The sequence below is a fragment of the Dasypus novemcinctus genome, chromosome 12 (genome assembly GCF_030445035.2).
Source record: "Dasypus novemcinctus isolate mDasNov1 chromosome 12, mDasNov1.1.hap2, whole genome shotgun sequence".
Taxonomy (NCBI): Eukaryota; Metazoa; Chordata; class Mammalia; order Cingulata; family Dasypodidae; genus Dasypus; species Dasypus novemcinctus.
Window position 1 is genome coordinate 103,635,636 of NC_080684.1, and position 23,758 is coordinate 103,659,393.

Consider the following 23,758-nt stretch of genomic DNA (forward strand, 5'->3'; position numbering starts at 1 on the left):
GAACCTACAACTGCTCTAAAATACAGAGTCTATCAAAAAAGGGAGGGAGGAGGGAGGGAGGAGGGAAAGACCGACCGCTGAGCCAGTCCCTGATGCCGTGCTCCATCACGTGGATTCCCAATTCTGTGGATAACCGACCCCCCGAGTTTCACTCCAAGATGGTTTCCCACCAGCCAGTTCGATTCTAACCTTGTATCCTGTTTTCAAGCAAAGCAATGTGAATAAAATACACAACCTACCTCTCAAAAAAAAATTAAATAACTTGGGGAGGCGCAGACACTTGTTTCTGAGGCAAATATAATTCACGCCAGTCGTATACATTAGGAACAAAGCTGCAGAAAGCCTACCCTGACCAAGGCCGGGCAGGGCCCAAGCCCAGTGCCGACTGAGGCAAACCCACGCCCACCGCCACGCGACTGTGTTCAAGTTTTGTTTTTTTTTCCAACATTAAACCCAACATTAAAGCATGTACAAAATGTCCAAAGCACATCAGAACAGTGTGTTGGAACAACTTCAGAATTAAACACAGTAGACTCATCCAGCCGCAATAATTGCAGTTTATTTGGATCCTAGCTAAGTACCATTTGTATTATGCTTCTCTCACTTTAAATTGTACCACATCCATTGAAAAGGGCTTTTTCCCTAGCTGGCAGTGAAACATCATTAAAAACATGGGCACACACACGCACGCTGTACAACATGTGAACTGGACACACGCTTACACACAGGCCCTACGACAGCCGCACCTAAGAGCTCTACCTGACGTGGGTCCGTGGGGAAATGCGGGGAGGACGGGATCCCACACTAACCCTTCAGGTGGGGAGCCTTAAAGGTAAGTTCACGAGAGCGAAGGGTGAAGCCTCAGCAAACAAGGGTCCCCACGGGGACAGCTGTCAACGCCCTCCAGGAGGGCTCTTCCCAAGAGCGGGCGCCCATCCCAGGACAGGGTCCCGGGCACTCACCACTCCGACCGACAGGCTTCCTGGCCTTATCCTTTAAGTCACCAGCGTCCACGAGGGCTTCACAGGAACGGACCTCGTCCCCTGCTCCTCACCCGCAGGTGGCTGCTGAGTTTGTGGTAAACCCAGGAGGTGGCGCCACCTTCAGCCATGGTGAGGGAAATGTGTGCTCATCCGCTTAAATTTACGACAGACTCATACACAAAACCCAAGTGACAGAAATAGGTCTCGGTTGGGAGCACCTGGACAAAAGGTCTTTACAAAGATAAACTACTGAGGAATATTTCTAGCTGCCTGGTTTCTTCCAAGTCAATCCAGGTAAAAGGAATGAAAACAAGAGCTGGCAGATTAAATACATAGCTTTTTTTACAGGATTCATCTTTAATATATTAAGAGGTCTTGTTTTTGTTTCTAATTTAGTGCAGCTTTATAAAAGTGTAAACACCTCATAATAAACTAAACCACATGCAGAAGCCGTTTTCCATTGGAAGAGCTGATTTTATGGCTGGACGTGGGTCAGTTCTTTCAGCCTAACGAAGCAGACTCCCCCCTTCCAGAGGAGGGCCTGTTTATTTACAGTGCTTAGGAAAGGTGGAAAAACAATAGAAAAAGGAGATCTGCAAAATCAGGCTCCGGCAGGGGCCCAGGTGGAGGAGCGGGCCTCCCCTGCGCCTCACTTCCAGGTGGTGAGGGCGGTCCTCCCCGAGTCTCTCAGCCGGCCGCCTTTGGGCCCCAGCGACTGCCCGGGGCGGCCTCTCAGCTCTCGGTCGGCCCCGTCGCCCTGGGCCAGCTCCTCGTCGTACCTAGAAAGAATGGAGTCGGGGATGACGGAGTCCTCTAGGCTCTTGGCTCTGGTCCAGAAAAGAATTTAAGAGCATGCCAGTTTAGGGAGACCAGTAGTTTATAAGAAACGGGAGAAAAGAACCACATCACACACCTACCTTGTAGACGCGGGCTCCTCTGGGCAGCGTGAGGGTTTTGGCCAACGGGGCTGCCCATTAACTATTATCCACTCCTCCCCTTCCCAAGGCTGCTGCTCTGACGTTACCCCGCCTGTTAGTCCTCAGGGGGCCATGGTGAGGCCTTTCAAGGGTATCCGGGGCTTCCCCTTGACCCTGACCGACTGTGATCTCGCTTCAATCTCTTTCAGATGAAACCTCGTGGGGGCCTCGTGGGCTCTTTCCGGCTTTACTCCTGGCGGTGGTCTTTCTCTCGGGGTTTCCAGGCCACATGCCTTGGTCATGTTTTCTGCAGGGTCTCAGCCTGGCCTTCCCTTTTCCTACGCTAACCTGCCTCGAGAACGCCCCTGCGGGACCAGCCGCGGGCATTGCACGGCCGCAGTGCAGCCCACCTGACTTGACCCAGGGAAGCCTAGCACCCGCCCCCTCCAGCCTGCTCGACATCCCACTCTGGAAGCCAGGGAGGAGAGAGTGTGGACAGGCCCAGCCCCAATTTCATCAGCTGCATTTAATCCAGGCCACAGATCCAACTGGCAATGACCACAAAGGGACTGTGAGTGAGACCCCTGTGGGCTCACCCAGGGCAGCGAGGGGGAGAAGCACAGGAAATGGGGTGTGTGAGGGACATGCCCAGGACCAGCCAGCAGGGATCCAGGCGGCTCACACTCACCCTCCCATCCCCCAAGAAAGGCCCGCCCCAGATTTCACCAAATATGACCAACACTGCCCCTCCCCACTTCTGCTTCTGCCGCCTGTTTCCAATCAATAGGACCTCATCAGGCTCCTGGGAGCCCTACAGGAGTGGACTGGCAGGGACAAACCTTTGCATCAAAAGATCCAGGTTGGAATCCCAGCTCCCTCAGCCAGTTATGGCTCCTGGGAAAGGCCCTCCTCTCCTGCTACTGATTAGTAAATTCGGCTGACTAAAGTATAACCCTAAGAACAGCTAAAGTTTGAACCTGCCCAAGTTGGAAAGACTGGTAGTCACCATTTTGACTCCACCCCCAGAATGAAGAGAAGCCTGACTGACTGAAAATCACAGTGACAGTAGGAAGTGGATTCTTTCACCCAGATCAGCCTGCAGCCCTAGCCTAGGCTTCAGCCCCGCCTCTGGCAGGGAGGAGGCTGGTGGGCCCTGTGTCAGCCTATCCAGGCAGCTGCAGGTGCACATGGCTGGCACAGACTGAATAATTGGAAGTCTACTGAGACAACTGCAGTCATCTTGGACCTGCACTGCATAGACTGCTGCCTATACCTGCAGCTTCCTCCCCGCCCCAGGCAGGGGAGAAAGGGGTATGAAGCTTATTCAGTCTCTCTGGACAACTACAGTCTAGGTCTGCATGACTGGATTATTCCACACAGCTGTGACTCTGTTCCTGCTCTTGGTAAAGAAGAAAGTTGGGAGAAACTTCATTGGTCCCTGGGGCAATGAGGGCAGCTTGAGCCTTCACAGCTTATAGCACCAACTACATCCTTGGCTCCTACTGCACAACCAGCAAGGGAGAAAGCCATAAATGAAAGAGAAAAACCACACCCAGAATAAATACTCTAGTAAGCCAGATGCCAAGACACTGACAAAAAATTACAATCCACACCAAGAAAGAGGTATGGCCCAGTTAAAGGAGATAAGCCTCCAGATGACATAAAAGAGTTGAGACAACTAATCAAAGATGTTCAAATAAATCTCCTTAACAAATTAAATGAGATGGCTAAAGAGATTAAGGATATTAAGAAGACACTGGATGAGCACAAAGGAGAATTTGAAAGCTTACATAGAAAAATAGCAGATCTTATGGTAATGAAAGGTACAATAAATGAAATTTAAAAACATTGGAATCACGTAATAGCCAATTTGAGGAGGCAGAAGAAAGGATTGGTGAGCTTAAAGAAATGGCCTCTGAAAGTGAACATACAAAAGAACAGATGAAGAAAAAAATGGAAAAAATTGAACCAGATCTCAGGGAACTAAATGACAGCAAAAGACGTGCACACATACGTGTTATGGGTGTCCAGAAGGAGTAGAGAATGGAAAAGGGGCAGAAGGAATATTTGAAGAAATAATGGTAGAAAATTTCCCAACCCTATTGATGGACAGATATCCACGTCCAAGAAGCACAACATACTCCCATCCGAAAAAATCCAAACAGACCAACTCCGAGACACATACTCATCAAAATGTCAAATGCCAAAGACAAAGAGAGAATTCTAAGAAGAGCAAGAGAAAAGCAATGCATAACATACAAGCGATACCCAATAAGATTAAGTGCTGATTTCTCACCAGAAACCATGGAGGTAAGAAGACAGTGGTATGATATATTTAAGATACTACAAGAGAAAAACTTCCAGCCAAGAATCTTATATCTGGCAAGATTATCTTTCAAAAATGGGGGTGAGTTTAGAATATTCACAGATAAACAGAGAATTTCTAAGTGAGAGACCAGATTTTCAGGAAATACTAAAGGGTGTGCTAGAGCCTGAAAAGAAAAGACAGGAGAGGCCTGAGGAGAGTCTAGAAATGAAGATTATTTCAATAAAAGTAACTAAAAGTGTTAAAAGAGTGGTAAAGATAAAATATGACAGATAAAACTCAAATAGTCAGGAATAAACTTAACCAACAATGTAAAGCACTTTATTCAGAAAACTGCAACTCAGTGTTAAAAGAAATTAAAAAAGGTCTAAATAACTAGAAGAACATTCCATGCTCAAGGACTGGAAGACTAAATATCATTAAGATGTCAGTTCCTCAAACTGATATACAGATTCAATGCAATCTTGACAAAAATTCCACTAGCATTTTTTTTTTTAATTGAAAACATGGTTATCAAATTTGTTTGGAAGGGTAAGGGGTCCTGAATAGCCAGAAACATCTTAAAAAGGAAAAGCGAACTCTCACCTGAAGACTTTAAATAATATTACCTAGCTATAGTGGTAAAAACAGCATGGTACTGGCATAAAGACAGACACATAGACCAATGGAACCAAATTGATGGCTCAGAAACAGACCCTCACAAGTGATTTTTGACTAGCCTGTCAAACCCACACAGCTTGGGCAGAACAGTCCATTCAACAAATGGTGCTGAAAGAGCAGGATATCCACAGCTGAAAGAAGAGGACCCCTATCTCACACCTTATCCAAAAATTAATTCAAAATGAATCAAAAACCTAAAAATAAAAGCAAGAACCATAAAGCTTCTCAAAGAAATTGTAGGAAAATATCTTCAAGACTTGGTGGTAGGTGGTGGACTTTTAAAGGAGATTAGAGGAGGACTGAGATGGACTACTGATGTTTAATGTGTGTATAAGTTTTAATGAGCTTTACTGTAAAAGTGTAGAGATGTACAGAGTGGATGGTAACACAAAGTGAGTAACAGCTGGTTTATAAATGGGGATGCGGCTGAAAATGGTAGTCTAGGTATGTAAACACCAATTGACAGAATGCTAGAGAATAATCTAGGCACTGAATAGCACAGTAAACCAAGAGGTGGATGAGAATTGTGTTTAATGGTATAGGTGCAAGAGTGTCCTTTGTGAGCTACAGCAAATGTACATCATTATTATAGGGTGGCTGGAATGTGGAGAAGCATGGGAAAGATACAACTGGAGTGACTTATGGACTGTGGACTGTGGTTAGCAGTAATATTATAATATTTTTGCATCTATGCCAAAGATGTACTGTGTTGATAATGTCGCAGTATGGAAAGTATGTGCCAAATGTTCACTATGGACGTGGTAACAATCAGAAAAAGATAAGGACTATAATTAGTAGTAAGGTTTGACACTATGCTTTCATAATTTATAACAAACGTCTCAAGACAATGCAAGGTGTTGGTGGAGGGTCGATGTGATGTATGGAACCCCTGTATGATGTTATGCATGTCTGTTTTCTAAGTTCACAATTTTTATCATACACTTATTGTTTATGTATGTTCATATATAAATTATATAAAAATAATAATAATAGGGTGGGTTGGGGAAAATACTTTGGTTAATTTTATTTTTTTAATAAAGATTTATTTTTTATTTATTTCTCCCCCCCCCTTGCCCCCAGTTGTCTGCTCTCTGTGTCCATTTGCTGTGTGTTCCTCTGTGACTGCTTCTATACTTATCAGCAGCACCAGGAATCTCTATTTCTTTTTCATCTTGCTGCGTCAGCTCTCCATGTGTGCGGCACCATTCTTGGGCAGGCTGCACTTTCTTTCGCGCTGGGTGGCACTCCTTACGGGGCGTACTCCTTGCACATGGGGCTTCCCTACATGGGAGACACCCCTGCGTGGCACGGCACTCCTTGTGCACATCAGCACTGCGGATGGGCCAGCTCTACACAGGTCAAGGGGGCCCGGGGTTTGAACCTTGGACCTCCCATGTGGTAGGCGGATACCCTATCCATTGGGCCAAGTCCGCTTCCCAATTGTAATATTTTGATAATGCTCTTTAATCATTAGTTAAAAATGTTTAACAACAACACAAGGTATTGGTGGTAGGGTGAGGTACGAGAGTCCTGTATGATGTTATATACATTTGTTTTGTAAATTCTCAACTATTACTATACACTTACTGTTTATGTATGTTTATGTATGAGTGATATACTTCAATGGGTTAAAAAAAAAAAAAGAAATGGAACAGAACAGAAAGTCCAAACTATGCCCAAATAGTTGTGAAAATTTATTATGTAATAAAGGTAACATTTAAAGTAAAACAAAAACAAAAACAAAAAAACCTGTGGGGCACTGAGGCTCAGAGAGCTTCCATGACTGATAAGCTCCATGGGAGGTGACAGGAGGGTGACGCACTCCCACTCCACATGGAGAGGGCACGGGGGCTTGCCTGGAGCCTCCTGGACCTGACCCATGTGTCCCTTCGGATTTGTGCCCTTGTTCACTATAATAAAGCGGTCATCGTTAGTAGAGCGCTTTCCTGCGTGCTGTGAGTCGTTCCAGGGAAGTACCAACCCGAGGGGCGGGGGAATGCCTGCGTCTGCAGCCAGCTGGTCAGAAGGGAGGGTGGGGTCTGGTGAGGGCAGTCTCCTGAGTCTGGCCTAACTCCGGGTGGTTAGACTGAAATGGCACATGGTGTTGGAAGGATTTGAAGCCATTTGCTGAGTGGGTTGGATGGGCTGTGGGTTAGAAACCAGGTTTTCTGCATTGTGCTTCTGGTGACAAACTGGGGACAAAGGGAAGAGGAGGAAGAAAACCAGTCTGCTGGCTGGCACCCACTGGGCAGACTCTTGAGACTGCACTCTGCAGGGGTGGGGGACTCGGGGGCCCTCGTCTCTTGCTGGTCTCTAGGCAGACACGGCCCCCAGGCAGAGCTGGAGAGAGGGCTGGGCCAACGGGGGAGGGCTCTGCCGGAGCCCCTGGGCTTCCACGTTCACATGTGTCATCACGCTCCTGCCTGCTCTGTGTTTGCATCTCTGACCGAAGGCCTGGCTCAGAGCTGCCCCCAGCACGCCCCTCTTCACTCATGGGGGTGGGGCACGTGCAGTAAGACCCCCAAGTGAATGGAGAAGCACACGTGCTCACCAGTTTACTGAGTGTCTGTGCTAGCCTGTGCAGCTCCACAAAACAAAACAAAGTAAACCCAGCATCTGGTTAGCGGCTGGCATCCAGCACGGACTGGTCTCAGGAAGGGCTGGGCCATTTGGGGAGCTAAGGTCAAGGACAGACAGGCCCCACGGTTCTTCCAAGGCCCCTTCCTGCTCCAGCAGCCTCTTCTTCTGAGATTGGACAGGCAGAAGCTCATCACAGTTAGGGCTCAGCACGGGCTTTCTTAAAGGCTGAAGAGGTCCAGCCGGCAACCTCAGGCCCGGGCCCTGGAGGAAGCAGATGCTGAACCCCAGGCCTCAGGCGCTGGGCCGCGCTTCCTGTGATCTGGCCAACCTAGCTTGCTGCAGCAGCCACCCCTCTCCGCGCCCAGGCCCACCACCTCCCAGCAGCAAGAGGCCGCTCCAGAGGCAGGAATGGGGCTCATTTCGCCATGTAATTTGAAGTGGCAGAGAGAATGAAATTAGGAGCTGCTGGCCCAGCGCAGGAGCCTTCTGTCACCTCACAGGAGAGGGCTGGGGTGGCTGAATGGATGGGGGAGGGGCGCCTTTTAAGCCCTTCAACTACGTGCAGCGAGGCTGCCGGCCTCCCTGCTTAAGCTGGCTGCAGCCTGGGAGGAAATGCAGTCTGTCCCATTCCCTCCGTGAGACCATGGACTGGATGGGGACAAAGAGACGCCCTCTCAGTTGGACTGAGGGACTTCCTTAAGGCCCTCATGCTCCTGGTAAGACACGCCCCCAGCACCCCCCTAGCACAGCCCAACCCATCTGCCTCCGGGCCGTCATCACAGCTGACATTCATCACCTTCACATCATTGTCACCTTCACATCATCCTTTGCCTCCCAGACCACCCCCCCCAAAAGGCTCTGGCCATGCCCATTCTGACCCCAACCTCCACCTTCCCAGTCCCCTGTGCTTCCTGGATGCTCCAAAGCCCATTATCAGCAAACCGCCCCCCCACCTCCCCCCACCCCCGCTCCCATGCACTTCACCTTGACCTTGAGCATCCCCTTCACCTTCCTGCTCTAACTGAAAACTGTTCTCCCTCTTGTGTGGGGGCTTTTTATCCCCCACCCATTATACCCCTGGACCTGGAGGGGGGTCTGGCCAAGTCTAGGTCAGCAGGTTTTCCCCCCTTTGGCCCTACCTGTGGTCACCTGCACCCTCGGGGTCATTGCCCCTCACTCCCTGCTGCCGCGTCTGCAATGACCACTAGGCCTAACCTACCACCCGTCCCTCCACCCCAACTCAGCCCCACTCCCAGTCACCCCCGTGACAGTTTGAGATTATTTATAAATCCCAAAAAGAGAAAAGTTATGTTTGTAAACTAATCCATTCCTGAGTGTGATCCCCTATACGAGCATTAGACTCAGCTAAGACGTCTTTGATTAAATTAGCTGTTAAGACGAGGACTTTAATTTGACCAAATCAGTAAGGCGTGACTCAGTTTGTGCCCCCACCCCCTTGCTGGGCCTTTATAAATGGACACTCACTCAAGAAGACACGGAAAGAGAGAGAGCTCTGTCACTTTTGATCCTGGGGCCCTGGGGAGAGATGAGCCTTTTGCCTGATAGTGTGCAGCTCACCTTGGAAAGAGAAGATCTACAAAGTCTGGAAAGAAACAAGCCCTGTGCCAGGAGAGAAAAGAATCCCTGAGAGACAAGCCCTGTGCCAGCCTGCAGCTGAGCAACTTTGGTGAAGAAGCTACCTGAAGTTGGACTCTCTAGGGCCTTGTAACTATAAGCTTTAACCCCAAATAAATGCCCTTTATAGAAGCCAACAGAGTTCTGGTACTTTGTATCAGCACCCCTCCGGCAGGCTAACTGCTCCCCAACCTTGCCGTGCTCAGTAACTGCACACCCCCTCAATGTCCACTGCAAACCCCTCCCTCTCCAACCACTGCCCCTTCCCCTTCCAGCTCACTCCTGCACCCCGACTCCAACAACCCTTGCTCCCACCTGCTACTGCCCCTCCCCTGCTCCCATCACTGCTGCCCATGATCACCAACAAGCACCCCCAACTCCCTTGCCCTTCTCTCTCTCCCTCCTCCTCTCCTGGCAAGCCCTCAACTCTGGTCATTTCCCACTCCCCCTACTCAGCACCTTCCCCTGCAGCTAGCCGTGCTTGGAGGGAAACCACCTACCACGTTGGCTGCTGGGCGACCCCCGAAGGCCGGCAGCGCTGCGTGTCTCCCTCACAGCTGAGGACCCTGTGGGACCTCTCCCTCGGCAGAGGTGGGGGAAGCACCTGCGGGGTCCCGGCCTGGGCCCAGGGCCCCTTGCCGGCAGCTCCTACCAACCGTAGCTGCTCTGGGCAGGCAGGGCTGGGATGTGGGTGGGTGGAAATCTCACTGACTAGTTCTTCCTTTGTTTTTTCCAATTTCACGTTAAATATGCGTATTTACTTTTCTGTAAATGTGTGAATGTGATCCTAAGATACACACTCCTGGCTTTTAATGCAGTCCCCGTCCCTCTTCTCTTTGGCTCCCCATTCCAGAGCTCCCTGCCTCCAGCAGTAATTCCCACCGTCACCGACCTCACACGGGGTCCTTCTATGTCGTCCCCCTGCTCACAAGTGAACACACGTATCAACACAGGGGTTCTCAGGTCACTGTTTGCTTCCAGAGATGCCACCTGCTTTCCTCCCTCAACTCAGGCCCACAGGACAGCGCTAGGTCAACCACTCCAAAAGCCACCTGACATGCCCTGGTATGAACGAACCAGACTTCGTTCTGCCACTGCCCTCCTGCAGGCTCTGCTGTGTTCCCACTTTTTGTCACTCTCAGCCAGTTACTTTACCTCTCGACGCTTTTGCTCCCACATCTGTAAATGGAGCTAATGGGAACATGTACCTCACAAGGCTGCTGGGGAGATTAAACGCAACAGCACAAAGCAGTGAGCAGCTTCTGGCCCATGGTAAGCCCTCAAACTTAGCTAGTGTCATCATTTCTTTCCTTCTCTCTATTGGCTGAATCTTACTATCCCCATTTAAAAGACAAGCAAACTGAGGCACAAAGAGTTGCAGGCAGCTCCTCAAAGCATGTAGCTCTAAGCCATGTATGTCTGGGACGTGAGCCCAGGCCTCCCCACTCAAGGGTGACCTGTGTGACACAAGCGCTGTGTCCTCCTGCTAAGTGACCTCAGCAGTGACCACGGGGCCTGTCACATGGTGAGCACTTCACAAATATTTGTTAGGCAAGAGGGCACACCAAGGTCTGGTTGGTCTAGCACCCAAACTGCTCTTTTAGCTGTAACACAACTTACCCCATAGCACCATCCATAAGTAAAACAGCCCATCCAAACAAGCTGGGTCCGCCCACACAGAGGAAAGCAAACTGGATCCTGGTGTGCCACGATCTAAAACACAGATCCCTGCACAGTCTCATACTTACAGAATTTCATAATTTCCCAGAACTTCCTTCGGGGGTGACTTGTTCCATTTGCAGTCTGGAATTTCGCCATTAGGGACTGCGATATTGAGGGTATCGTTAATCAAGTTGTACTTGAGGATCCGATCGTTGGCGGTGCTGGAGGTAAGGGATGGGGACGCGTTAACCTAGGAGAGGGCGAGAAACTCACGTTCTTCACTTGAAATGAAAACATGGACTGCAGAAGAAAACATGGCAACCGCCTTTTAGGGAAAGTTATTACTTAACACCATTGGTATTTAACCCCTTTAGGGCACTGTGTCTAACAAGCATTTTGTGATCTACTTTTATTAGCTGTTAGATGAAATATAAGTAATATTTAAAGACAGAATTTGGATCAGGATCTACAAATCAGTCACCACACAAAATTTAGGTCAATGTATATCACAAACATCATTTTAGTGTCCACATACGGGATCAGCTCTGTCTTACGTACCAAAAGCCTCCTGGAACTTTGCTAGAATCAGTAAACCAAATGCTATAACCCTGATCAAACAGAACTGTGGAATTTATGTAAAAGGCAAGGACTCCTTTTTTTGCTAGAGAGTAACCCCTCAATAATAAAAGCAGGATTCTAAGCCAAATGAGGCGCCCAATGAAAATCAGTGAAAAGTTAGTCCCATAAAGCCTCCAAGAAGTTGAGCCATGTCACAAAATCCACTCATTAAAATGCAGACCTCACTGCCTAGAGATGCAGCGGGCCCTCCAGTGCTGCTTCCCACTCTTACTCTAGGCCAGGGGTTCCTAAGCAGGGGTCCACGAGCCTGAATTGAAATTCAAAAAACATTATTCTTGTGGGGCCATGTTGGTGCAGGTGTGACATATTTATTAAATAATTCACAGTATAGTGTGGACTTAGTAAGGGGTCCGTGGTTTTCACCTGACTGGCAAAGGGGTCCGTGGAACAAAAAAGCTTAGGAACCCCTGTTCTAGACGCAGTGCTACTGATCTCCCAGAGCTGCCTTCCCAGGCCAGGGACATTAGATTAGAGGCAGCAAACACGCAAATTGTTCAGGTTTCTTCCAGACTGTCCCTGTGCTGTTAGCAGGGTGTCTAGTGTGTATCATGTCAGAGAACTATATGGCCCTCCACTGCCCCTGAAGTTACCACTGTGGTATATTATGATGCAGAGCCCCTTATTATGAATACATTAAAGACAAGATTTGTTACTACCCTACGAAGAAGTAATAGGTATAATTAAGATCCTAGCTTATCAAGGAAAGCTTGATTTTTATTCAAATTACACATATGTTTATGTATACATATATGAGGGTTTCCACGTTTTGGCAGAATAGAAAGTGGCCTGGAAAGCAGCTTGCTCCGCTAACACCTGAACTTGGCTGAGCAGCTTCTTGCTGGGGTTTCCCACGGGCTCTCCCTACAAGGGAGCACTCGCTACAACCTGCTGTTGGAGTCTCAGGTTTCCTGGCTCAAATGTGACCAAAATAAAGGGCCTGGGTTGTCCACCTCTAAGTGAGCTTGTCGAGAGACCCAGGGCTCAGGGTTCTATCCAGGGAGACAAGCCAACAGGTCTGGAAAGCCTTCATTCTTCTGGCTCATTCCAGCCCGTGTGCCTCGGGGCTGACGCTCCTCTTACTGGCTTCACAGCACAGCAGGGCGACTTGGGCGAGATCGGCTTTGCCTGAGCCGGGTGCCCAAGCTCTGAGGAAGCATGGCCCAGGCTGGCACCAGGAAAAGGTACTTTTAAACAAGTATGGACTTTGTTCCCTTGGAAGCAGCCACCACTACATCCTCTCTACCCCTTGAAATGGACACATGAACAAACTTCTGAACCGTACCTTGCTCTAGAGGATAATAATTAAGATCCCTTATCTCTGGCCTGACTGCTCACCAAGGGCCTCTGGGTTAGCAGGCTCATTTCCTGAGTGGGAGCAGCATGTCCACACAGGGGAGGCTTGTGGCACAGGGTACAGACTAGTCCAGAAGCACCGCAGAGCTATGGGGCATGGCGGCCGCCAAGCTCACCTGGCGCCACGGAGAGACGCCAGCAACTCTCCCTGTGGGCTGTGCTCACCTGACACAAGGGATCAGGAACACGCTAGGATTTCAACCATTTCAGCAACTAACCGGTTCCCATCCCTCTGCCCGGGCTGAGAGCTGCCGGCTGAGGGCTATCGAGCCTGCTGAGGTGGCGGCGTGCGGGCGGGCCGAGGGCGGCGTGACAGTGCACCTACCTCAATCAGCCAGGGCTTCAGCTTGTCATCTATGATGATGTCGTAGCCGTAGCATTCGAAGCAGTGCTTGTCGTTGTTCATCACCGGCTGAGGAAAGAACCGGCAGCGGGTGAGACGGCAAGTGCCAGAGGCCCAGCTCCAGGCCTGGGAGACATAGCGTCGCGTGCTGGCGTTGAGCCCGCAGCCCCCTTGCGGCTCTGAGGCAATACATCTCACTTCCAAGGACCGTGGATCCCCACTTCACACCCCAAGACTTCCCTTCATTGCCCCAATCTCCTGTGGGGCTCAGGCCAAACGCCTTTCTCAACCTCACGGACGGCGTTTAGGAAGCAATAGCCGGTGTCCCTGCGGCTCACTCAGACGAGGCTGACACCGGCAGTGAAGGCAGTGAAGGCCTCCCCTGGCGTAAGACTGTCCAGACGGGGGTGATCCCAGTTCCCGGCACGGGCCCTCCGGGAAGGCTGCGCCCCCAGGCTCCTGCTCCTTCACAGGCTTTAGGGATACAGGACGCCAGATTACGAGGCAATCTTCTTGGAGGAAAAAGAAAATCCTTTTGCTTGAAATGTGTTAATTTTCGGTTCCATTTCATCTATATACCCCTTAGGGAAATTGTTCCCAAAGTGAATTAAAAAAAAAAAAGCCACTGGTCTGCTTGCTTAAAATGCAGATTCCTGAGCCCTACTCGGATGTCTGAATTAAGACCTCTGGGGAGAGCCCAGAAATGAGCATATTCACGTGCGCCCTCGGAGATTCTTAGGTATCCAAAGTCAGTGAAGCGCATGGCCACTGCAGTGAGGCCTCCTGACACGCTGGGGGCGTGCGGATGCTACTTGCTAGGCCTGAGTTAGAACTGGAAACTGCCAAGGGGAAGGGGCTCCCGAGCTATCTGCGCCCACCTTTCTCACTTCACGCAGGTGGGAAGCAAGGCTTCATGGGCTGTGTCATCAGAAATCACATTTCCACTAATACCTGGTGTATTAGTCAGCCAAAGGGGTGCCAATGCAAAGTACCAGAAATTGGTTGGTTTTTATAAAGGGTATTTATTTGGGGTAGGAGCTTCAGATACCAGGCCAAAAAGCATAAGTTACTTCCCTCACCAAAGTCTATCTCCATGTGTTGGAGCAAGATGGCTGCTGACATCTGTGAGGGCTCAGGCTTCCTGGGTTCCTCTGGGCTCAGCTCCTCTGTTTCCTCCACAAGGTCAGCTATAGACTATGAGGCTCTCTAGGCTTTGCCTCTCTCCACAAGGTCAGCTGTAGACTATCAAGCAAAGGGCTGTGTCTCTCCCTTCAGCATCAAACTCCAACATCAAAACACCAACATTACAAGCCCCAAACTCCGTCCTTTGCCTTTTATCTGTGTGGGTGTGGACTTAACACCCTAATGATGTGGCCCAATCAAAGCCCTAATCATAACTTAATCACACCCAGGTACAGACCAGATTACAAACATAACCCGGTATTTATTTTTGGAATTCATAACCACGTCAAACTGCCACACGTGGTGTCCTCATCCCAGACAGCATTCGCCAAGCTGCTGCGGGACAAGAGAGCTACCAAACCTTTTACATTTCCCAAACCCCACTCTGTCTCCGGCCCTTGGGACACGCTGCTCCGCTAAGCTGTGGCTCTCAGCTCGTCCCTCCTGCCTTGTGTTTCGGGTCTCAGCCTCCTGCGTGGCCCAAGAGCCCAACCCACTTCCTGTGCCAGGAGCTCCTGGCGCAGTACTGCAGCCACCTGAGTCCTTGTCTGCCTCTTCCCAAGGGGCTCTGAAGGCAACACGCCTGGTGAAAACTGAGCAACTGCGAAAAAGGCACTAAGTGAATAAAAGCTGAGTAACACACCCCTGTCACAAAGGCCCTCGGAGCCTTAAAAACCCAACGGTCTTACGGCTCAGGATGCACAGGCCCAGGAGGAGACCGTAGCGGAACTGGCCCGAGGTGCCAGCTGTGAGTCAGGTGAGACCTGTGGTCAGGGTTCAGGTTCCCAGGATGAAAGCTCCAACATCCCTGAGAGCTCTGCTAGAAGGGGATGGAAGCGCTGGCTTAATCACACATCCAGAGCCACGCAACCACGCGCATTCGCGGGTTAATAGCATTTAGCTCTTCTAGTCATCAAGTTAACCTCAACATTGGCGTTATGGTCCCAACTTCAGAGCACCTGAGGCTCAGAAAGAGCGGGCCCTTGTGCACAGCCGCCAGCTGGGACGCAGTGGAGCCAGGCTTGAAATCACGCCTGAGCCTACGCCACCGTCGTCACCGTGACCCACCCTCCGGGCCACCAAGGGGCAAGAAACGTCGCAATGGGGTGCGGCATTTGAAACCAGCTGTCTCTTCAACAACTAACTAGATTCTGAGGTTATTTTCCCTTCAAATCCTCACTGCAAACCAAAGACAAAGAATAAAATGACGCACAGTGCTTACAGGGCGCTTTGTCAAAGAGGAAGCGCTTCCGACCCAAGACAGAAGAGCCTAGACGCCCACCTGTCACAGAAGCAACTCGTTTTGTCCGTAATTTTCTTCACGGGGCTGTTTGGAAGAACCTTTAACCTGCAGGGAGGATCAGTGTGCACTGGCCCACTTAACTCCCAGGGACAACGAGAGAGGGCCTACATCCTCCACTGAGGAGGTTTCAAGTCAACATTTTCTCACACATCCACCAGGTTGTCAGATCTGTATCATACTTTCTCCAAAATAGCAACTTCACACCTTTTAGACTGTGTGGAAGTGAAGAGAATGTTTTTCACAGCCCCTCAACTCTGAGGGTAGAGACATGGATGAGTTTGGCTACACTTCTGTGTTCTACACTTGGCGGTGCTGCTAGAAGAGTCTCAAGTTTTCTAAAGCACCCCAGTTAATAAGAATGGGGAGCGCCCCCCCACCCACAAAAATACCCACTCCGGGGCCCGGGCCGTGTGCTGTGAGGTCCCACACCTGAGCGGGCAGGTCCGCTGGGCCTTCTGCAGGCAGAGACCACACTGGGCCTCTGAGGGAGAGAAGAGGCCCCGAGACCGAGCATCGAGAGACCCCATGAGTGACCCTGGTGGGGGGGCATCATTTCACGCCCACTCTCACGGCAGACCTGGGCCCCAGTGCCCGCCTGCTCCCTGTGTCCCAGCTCTGGGGTCTCTGGGAGCAGGAGCCTCCGTGTTGCTTACGAGTCATACGGGGGCAGTAAAACACCACAGAGGCACCATATAGGGGAGCTCTGAAAATAGTGGCCAGCATGTGGGTGTGTGAATGTTTATGCCTTTCCTTCCCCTCAAAAACAGATGTGCGCCTGCTTTCAAAGTAGAAAACAAAAGCAAAACAAAAATCAGGAAACGAACAGAAGACCTGAAGTTTAAAAAAAAAAAAAAGAAGAGGGACTGAGCTCCCTTCCAACCCTGAGTAGCTGTGAAATATCAAAGTCGAGATGCCTCCAAAAAAGGAGGCTGTTGAGGGCCCATCCCCAACACAGGCCAAAATATTCCTTGTCGACAGGGCGCTGGCAATGTTTGGCAGGGGACGGTGTTGGCGGTAGCACACTGGGAATGTAAATAACTCCACTGAACTGTGTACGTGAAAGTGGTTAACATGGGATTTTATGTTGCATACACATTACCATGATACAAATTTAAAAGCGCTGTATTCCTTATGGATTCAGTGGGCAAGAGCAAAGAGCCAAAACGATGTTGAGACCCCAGGGTTGGTTCCCACCAAGCCCGGGCAGCGCCTGGCGGAGGGGGCCGCCCCTCCCTTCTGGCGGCTGCTCTGTCACTGGCAGACACGGAGGAGGAGAGGCTGAGAAAGGCCTTTTTAGCAGGAGGCCAAGCATCCCTGACCCCGAGAGCGGCGCGCCGGCTGGCTGGCTCGGAGGCCCGTTGCTTCCCGCTCAGCGCCGGGCGAGCCCCCCGGCCTCCCCACTGCGCCGGGCACTCACCGCCACGGCCTTCAGCGACTGCACGATGATCCAGTGGATCTCGTCGAACAGCTTGCCGGTGACCTCCTTGCCGCGGGTGCTCTCCAGGTAGAGCCGCAGGTTACTCACCGTCCACTTGCCCCCGTGGATGTGGTTGTAGTCGTCCTGGTGAAGGAAAAGGGGGAGCAGGGGCGACCTGAGGCAAGGCACCCCGGAGGAATTCAGGCACTTGCTCCTTCTTTCCACAAACACGCCGGGTGCTTCCTCCTCGGTGGGGGCCGGCACCAGTCTACACGGCAGGCTGCCCCTGCCCTGGAGAGCCTGGCCTCGTCCTACGGGCTTATTTTAAAAATGCTCAACTCTCCAACAGTCTTGCTGTGATTCCCCCTGGGCTCAGCCCACACCCCAAGACCAGTGGGTGCCAGGTGGCGGTGCCCTGTTTCCCCCCCAGGACAAGGGCGCCGGGCGCCCCCAGCTCCAGGGCACCTGTGGGGCGAGCAGAGGCCTTCGTGGCAGCTATGTGGCAGCTCAACCCCTCCCTGGGCCATCCTGCCCCCTCCCCCTCCCCACCCCTTTAGGTGTTGCCCCCGAGAGCGTGCCCCAGTAAACCTCATGCACACCCAGGAAGCCCGCTGAGTGCCTCGTCCTCAGTGGGGGCTGGCACCAGTCACCATGGCAGGCTGCCCCTGCCCCCTGGAGGCACTACAGCTCACGCTCAATGCCCTAACGATCTTGCAACATCAGCAGCAGTACCCCCAATTCTCCAGCTCAGGGAGCGTCCATTACTTGCCCAAACTTTCACCCTGGGGTTGATGGAGTTGAGACCCTAACCCAGGACTTCTGCTGCTGGTGCAATGTTCTGTCCATTTCTCCATCCCTGTAAATTAACTTCCACACACTACTTGACTTGGAAGGCAAAGAGCACGAAAATACTGAAGTGTATTAGAATGTCATGGGACAGGGAATGCATTTTCTAAGTAGGAAGCTGAGAAGTATGAACTAAAAACCAGTCTAATCATGAACGAACACAATTGACTCAAAGGAGACTTTGATTTAATAATACAAAGCAAAGAATTAGCCAGCTTAAAAAAAATACCAGAGAGCAGGTGTTGCTCAGCGGTTGAGTGCCTGCTTCCCATGTACGAGGCCCCAGGTTCAATCCCTGGCACCTCCTAAAAAACAAACAAAAACTTTTCAGAGTCAGAGACAAATTCCCTTTCTATACCAGTTCTTATTAAAATACCTCAAAAGATGACGCGCCAAGCGTGTTCCCCTAAAAGGGACTCTTTCAAGTAACTCAGTGTTTGTGTTCTAAGAAAAGGACTCAAGGAAGTGATAGGAAAATGGCTGCTGGGGGTAGGGAGTAGGAGGAGGAGATGAGATGTGGGGGCATTTTCGGGGGTTGGAGTTGTCTTGGGTGGTGCTGCAGGGACAGTTAACGGACATTGTATGTCCTCCTATGGCCCACTGGATGGAACGTGGGAGAGTGTGGGCTATGGTGTGGACCACTGACCATGAGGTGCAGCAGTGCTGAGATGTATTCACCAAGTGCAATGAATGTCTCATGATGATGGAGGAGGTGGTTGTTATGGGGGGAGGAGTGGGGTGAGGAGAGTGGGGGGTATATGGGGACCTCATATTTTTTTAATGTAATATTAAAAAAATAAAGACAAAAAATTTTTTTAAAAAGTTCATGGTCACTTAAAAAAAAAGTTCTGGAGACGAAATCTTCATGGCAAAAAACAATCTGACACATGCCTAAATATAAGCATATAAAAAGCAAGCAGAAGTCTCCCCTTTTTCTGGCCTGTAGGAACATGATGTCACCAGAGGGATTTCAACACATTTGATGACTAATTAATTTGTGGACATCACGTGTTAACTGCAGGTCTTCCCTGCTCCTTCCTTCCCTTTCTCTGCCTCTGAAACCCCGTCCCCCGCCCCTGAGCAGAGCAATGGCAGCTTCTGGGAAGATGACTCACTTCTCTGGGGTGCCCCCACATGCCCGCACCTCCGGCACAGCACTGGGGTCTCTTGGTAAATGCAGTTGAATGACTGTGCCAGGAGAAAGGCTGGCTTTCCAGTGTTGTCAGTGTTTGTATTAGTCAGCCAAAGAGGTGCTGATGCAAAGTACCAGAAGCCTGTGGGCTTTTATAAAGGGAATTTATTTGGGGTAGGAGCTTACAGTTACCAGGCCATAAAGCATAAGTTACTTTCCTCACCAAAGTCTATTTCCATGTGTTAGAGCAAGATGGCTGCTGACGTCTGCCAGGGTTCAGGCTTCCTGGGTTCCTCTCTTCCCAAGGTTCATTTCTCTCTGGGATCAGCTCCTCTCTTTTCTCCACAAGGTATTCTGTAGACTATGAGGCTCTCTAGGCTTTGCCTCGCTCCACAAGGCCAGCTGTAGACTATCAGGCAAACAGCTGTCTCTCTCCTCGGAGCTTCTGCCGTGTCGAAGGAGCCGTCTCTATTCCTGTGTTCTTCTCCCATGCATTCGCTTCCTGGGCTCCAGCTCAAAAACTCCAACTATCTCTTCTGCCATGTCATTTTCTCTGTGGATCCCTGCCCACCAAGGGGGCAGGGATGCAACATGCTACTGAGTGGCCCAATCAAAGCCTTGATCATTATTTAATCAAGTAAACATCTGAATCCAATATCATCTAATATGCCCAGAGGAAAAGACCGGTTTACAAACATAATCTAATATTTCTTTTTGGAATTCATCAACAATATCAAACTACTACAGTGTTCAACACCTACTCTATATTCAATTCTGTAATACACACATGTGAAGAATTTACTCAACGTTAAAACTTAAGTTCCTCAGAGTAAGCACTTTCCTCCATTAAAGTCTTCAAACGGAGCCAACATGCAGAGCACTGCTGCTCAGGCTGTGAAGAGAATTTCTTCTTTGACCCACTGATTCTTTAGGAGTGTGTTCAGCCTCCACACATGTGTGAATTTCCCCCTTTCCCATCTGCATTAGACAGCCAAAGGGGTGCTGATGCAAAATACCAGAAACTGGTTGGTTTTTATAAAGGGTATTTATTTAGGAAAGGAGCTTACAGGTACCAGGTCATAAAGCCTAAGTTACTTCCCTCACTAAATTCTATTTTCACATGTTGGAGCAAGATGGCTGCCGACATCTCTGAGGGTTCAGGCTTCCTGGGTTCCTCCCTTCCAGGGTCTTCCTTCTCTCTGGATTCAGGGTTCCTTTCTTCCCAGGTCTTGCTTCTCTTTCCTCTGTGTACTTACTTCCTGGGGCTCTAGCTTAAGGCTTCAGCATAAAACTCCAACATCAAAAACCCTCAACTTGGGAAGCAGGCTTGGCCCAATGGATAGGGCATATGCCTACCACATGGGATGTCCGCGGTTCAAACCCCGGGCCTCACTGACCCGTGTGGAGCTGGCCCATGTGCAGTGCTGATGCGCTCAAGGAGTGCCCTGCCATGTAGGGGTGTCCCCCGTGTAGGCGAGCCCCATGCGCAAGGAGTGTGCCCTGTAAGGAGAGTTGCCCAGTGCAAAAGAAAGTGCAGCCTGCCCAAGAATGGTGCCACACACACAGAGAGCTGACACTGACACAACAAGATGATGCAACAAAAAGAAACACAGATTCCCAGAGCTGCTGATAAGGATAGAAGTGGTCACAGAAGAACACACAGCAAATGGACACAGGGAGCAGAAAATGGGGGAGGGGAGGGAAGAGAGGAGAGAAATAAATAAAAAATAAATCTTTTAAAAACAAAAAACAAAAACAAAACCCTCAACTTTGTCCTCTGCCATGCATTTTGCCATGCCTCAAGCCCTAATGACATGACCCAATCAAAGTCCTAATCATAACTAATCACACCCAGGTACAGACCAGATTACAAACATAATCCAATATCCTATTTTTGGAATTCATAACCATATCAAACTGCTATACCATCTATTATTGATTTCCAGTTTCATTCCATTATGATCTGGGAAGGTACTTTATATAATTTCAATCTTTTTATATTTATTGAGAACTGCATTGTGACCTAACATGTGGTCTATACTGAAGAAAGATCTACGGTCAGTTGAGAAGAATGTATAACCCGCTGACCTGGGGTGCAATGTTCCGTATACGTCTGTTAGGTCTAGTTCGTTTATCATATTGTTCAAGTTCTCTGTTTCCTTGTTGATCTTCTGTCTACTTGTTCTATCTAATGATGTGAGTGGGGTGTTGGAGTCTCCAAGTGTTATTGCAGAGATGTCCATTTCTCCCTTCCTTTTTGCCAGAGTTTGCCTCATGTATTTTGGGGCAACCTGGTTAGGTATAGAGATATTTATAATTGTTTTTTCTTCCTGGTGGATTGTCCCTTTTATTCATATACAATGGCCTTCTGGATCTCATAACTTTTTTGCATTTAAAGTCTGTTTTGTCTGATTATTAAGCTATCCCTGCTCCGTTTTGGTTACTGTTTGTGTGGAGCATCTTTTCCCAATCTTTCACTTACAGCTGGTCTGTATTCCTGGGTGTAAGGTGAGTACATGTAAACATGTGGATTATTCATGTTTTTTTATCCATTCTGTCAGCCTTTATCTTTTCACTGAGGAGTTTAATCCATTCATATTCAATGATATTACTGTAAATGCATTAGTTACTTCCACCATTTTATTCTTCGGTTTTCCTATGTCCTATCTCATTTTTGTCTGTCTTTTTACTCTTTGGTTATCCTTTCTGCTATTCTTGCCTTCTATATCCCTCCAGGCCTCCCCGCTGTTCTTCCTCTTTTGGGATGTAAGGCTCCCTTGAATAGTTCCTGCAAAGGTGGATTCTTTTTTACAAAATCTCTTAGTTTCTGTTTGTTTCTGAACATTTTAAATCACCTTCATATTTGAAGGACAGTTTTGCTGGATAAACAATTCTTGGCTGCAGTTTTTCTTTCTCAGTATCCTTATTGTATAATACCAGTCTTCTCGCCTCCATTGTTTCTGATGAGAAATCCGTGCTAAGTCTTACTGGGTGTCCCTTCTTAATGTGATAGTTTGCCTCTCCTTTGCTGCTCTCAGAATTTTCACTTTATCTTTGATGTTCAACATTCTGAGTAGTATGTCTCCTGGAGTAGGTCTATTAAGATTTTTTCTGATTAGGGTAGATCATGCTTCTTGGACATGTACTTTCATTTCTTTCGTGAGAATTGGGAAATTTTCAGCTTTTATTTCCTCAAATACTTTCTGCCCTTTTCCTTTCTCTTCTCCTTCTGGAACTCCCATGACACCTAAGTTATTGAGCTCTGTATTATCATTCAACTGATTAGGCTCTGCTCAATTTTTTCCAGTCTTTTCTCTCTCTGTACTCTCTAATTTCAGCTATTCTGTCTTCTGTATCACTTATTCTTTCTTCTATCATTCCAAGTTGCTGTTGTATGCCTTAATGTGTTTTTTAAACAAATCAACTTTATTGATACATATTCATAGAGTATACAATTCATCCAAAGTATACAGTCAATGGTATTTGGTATAATCACATAGTTGTGCATTTACCACTTCAATCATTATTAGAGCATTTTCATTTTTTCAATAATAATAAATAAAAATCAGACTAACAAAGAAGAAAAGTCTTCACCTCTCAATCTCTGTTTCCCCTGCTGTATATAGCTGCTATTTCTGGCAATTCTTGCACAATTACTTATTTATTAAGCAATTTTATTGAGATATATTTATATACCATACAATCTATCCAAAGTATTTAATCAATGGCTTTTATTTTGTTTTTTTTTTGTTTTTTTGAGGTACCAGAGATTGAACCCAGGACCTTGTCATGAGAAGCTAGCACTCAGCCACTGAGCCACATCGGCTTCCTTGTTTTTTTTTTTAAACAATAAAAGTATCAATATTGGTTCTTTAATTGTGATAAATGTTTCACATAGATGCAGCATATTAACTATAGGTGACAGAGTGCAGGGTACATCATTGCGTTCAGTATTACTTTCCCATATTTCTGTAAATCTAAAACTGCTGTATCTGAGTTGGTTTTTTCATTTGTTTTGCTTGTTTTTGTTTTTTCAGGAGGCACCAGAAACCAAACTTGGGACCTCCCATGTGGGAGGCAGGTGCTCAACTGCTTGAGCCACATCTGCTCCTGGCTTTTGGTATAATCACAATTTTGTGCATTTATCACCACAAATATTTTAGAACAATTTCTCTACTGTGTTTTTATTTTTTTTCCTACTGTGTTTTTTTTATGTTACAAACTTGTCTTTCATTCTCATGAGCTCTGTATTTTTCTGTTTAGGTTGTCAAATTCTTCTTTGTGCTTGTTCTGTGTCTTCTTGATATCCTTTATCACTTTAGCCATATTGTCTTTCAAATCCTTAATTTGATTTTAGAAATTTGTATGACTCTTGTTTATCAGTTGTCTCAAATTCTGTATCTCATCTGGGCCTTTGATATATTCCTTTGCTTGGGCCATTTCTTCTATTTTCTTGGTATGGCTTGTAATTTTTTGCTCATGTCTAGGCATCTGATTATGATGGTATATTTATTCAGATGCTCAATTTCTCTCTCTTTTGTAGGAATTTAGTGGCAGGAGGCTGTGTGGTCAAATAAAAGCCCTAATCATGATTTAATAAACTGAAAGTGAAACTTCTGAATCTAATACACTTAGAGGAACAGACCAGTTTACAAATACAATCCAGTATCTGTTTTTGGAATTCGTGAACAATACCAAACAGCCACATATAATACAATTATGCACTTTAAAATGGGAAAACTGGGCTCCTAGAGTTGAGTTAACCTGCACAGGATCACAG

The 23,758-nt window shown here is 48.3% G+C and overlaps 1 protein-coding gene across 2 annotated transcripts in view; it reads right to left on the reverse strand.

The window, feature by feature from the left end:
* Positions 1–539: 539 nt before the first annotated feature.
* The window catches only part of TTLL1 (TTL family tubulin polyglutamylase complex subunit L1), a 52,658-nt gene continuing 29,439 nt past the window's right edge, over positions 540–23,758 (reverse strand). For both annotated transcript variants that reach the window (XM_058308897.2, XM_058308896.1), the window contains exons 7-10: positions 17,001–17,144; positions 13,081–13,167; positions 10,850–11,013; positions 540–1,762 (exon numbers count right to left, since the gene is read on the reverse strand). In XM_058308897.2, coding sequence (XP_058164880.1) covers positions 1,633–1,762; positions 10,850–11,013; positions 13,081–13,167; positions 17,001–17,144 — 525 coding nt within the window. In that variant the 3' untranslated portion in view covers positions 540–1,632. The remainder of the gene's footprint in view (positions 1,763–10,849; positions 11,014–13,080; positions 13,168–17,000; positions 17,145–23,758) is intronic.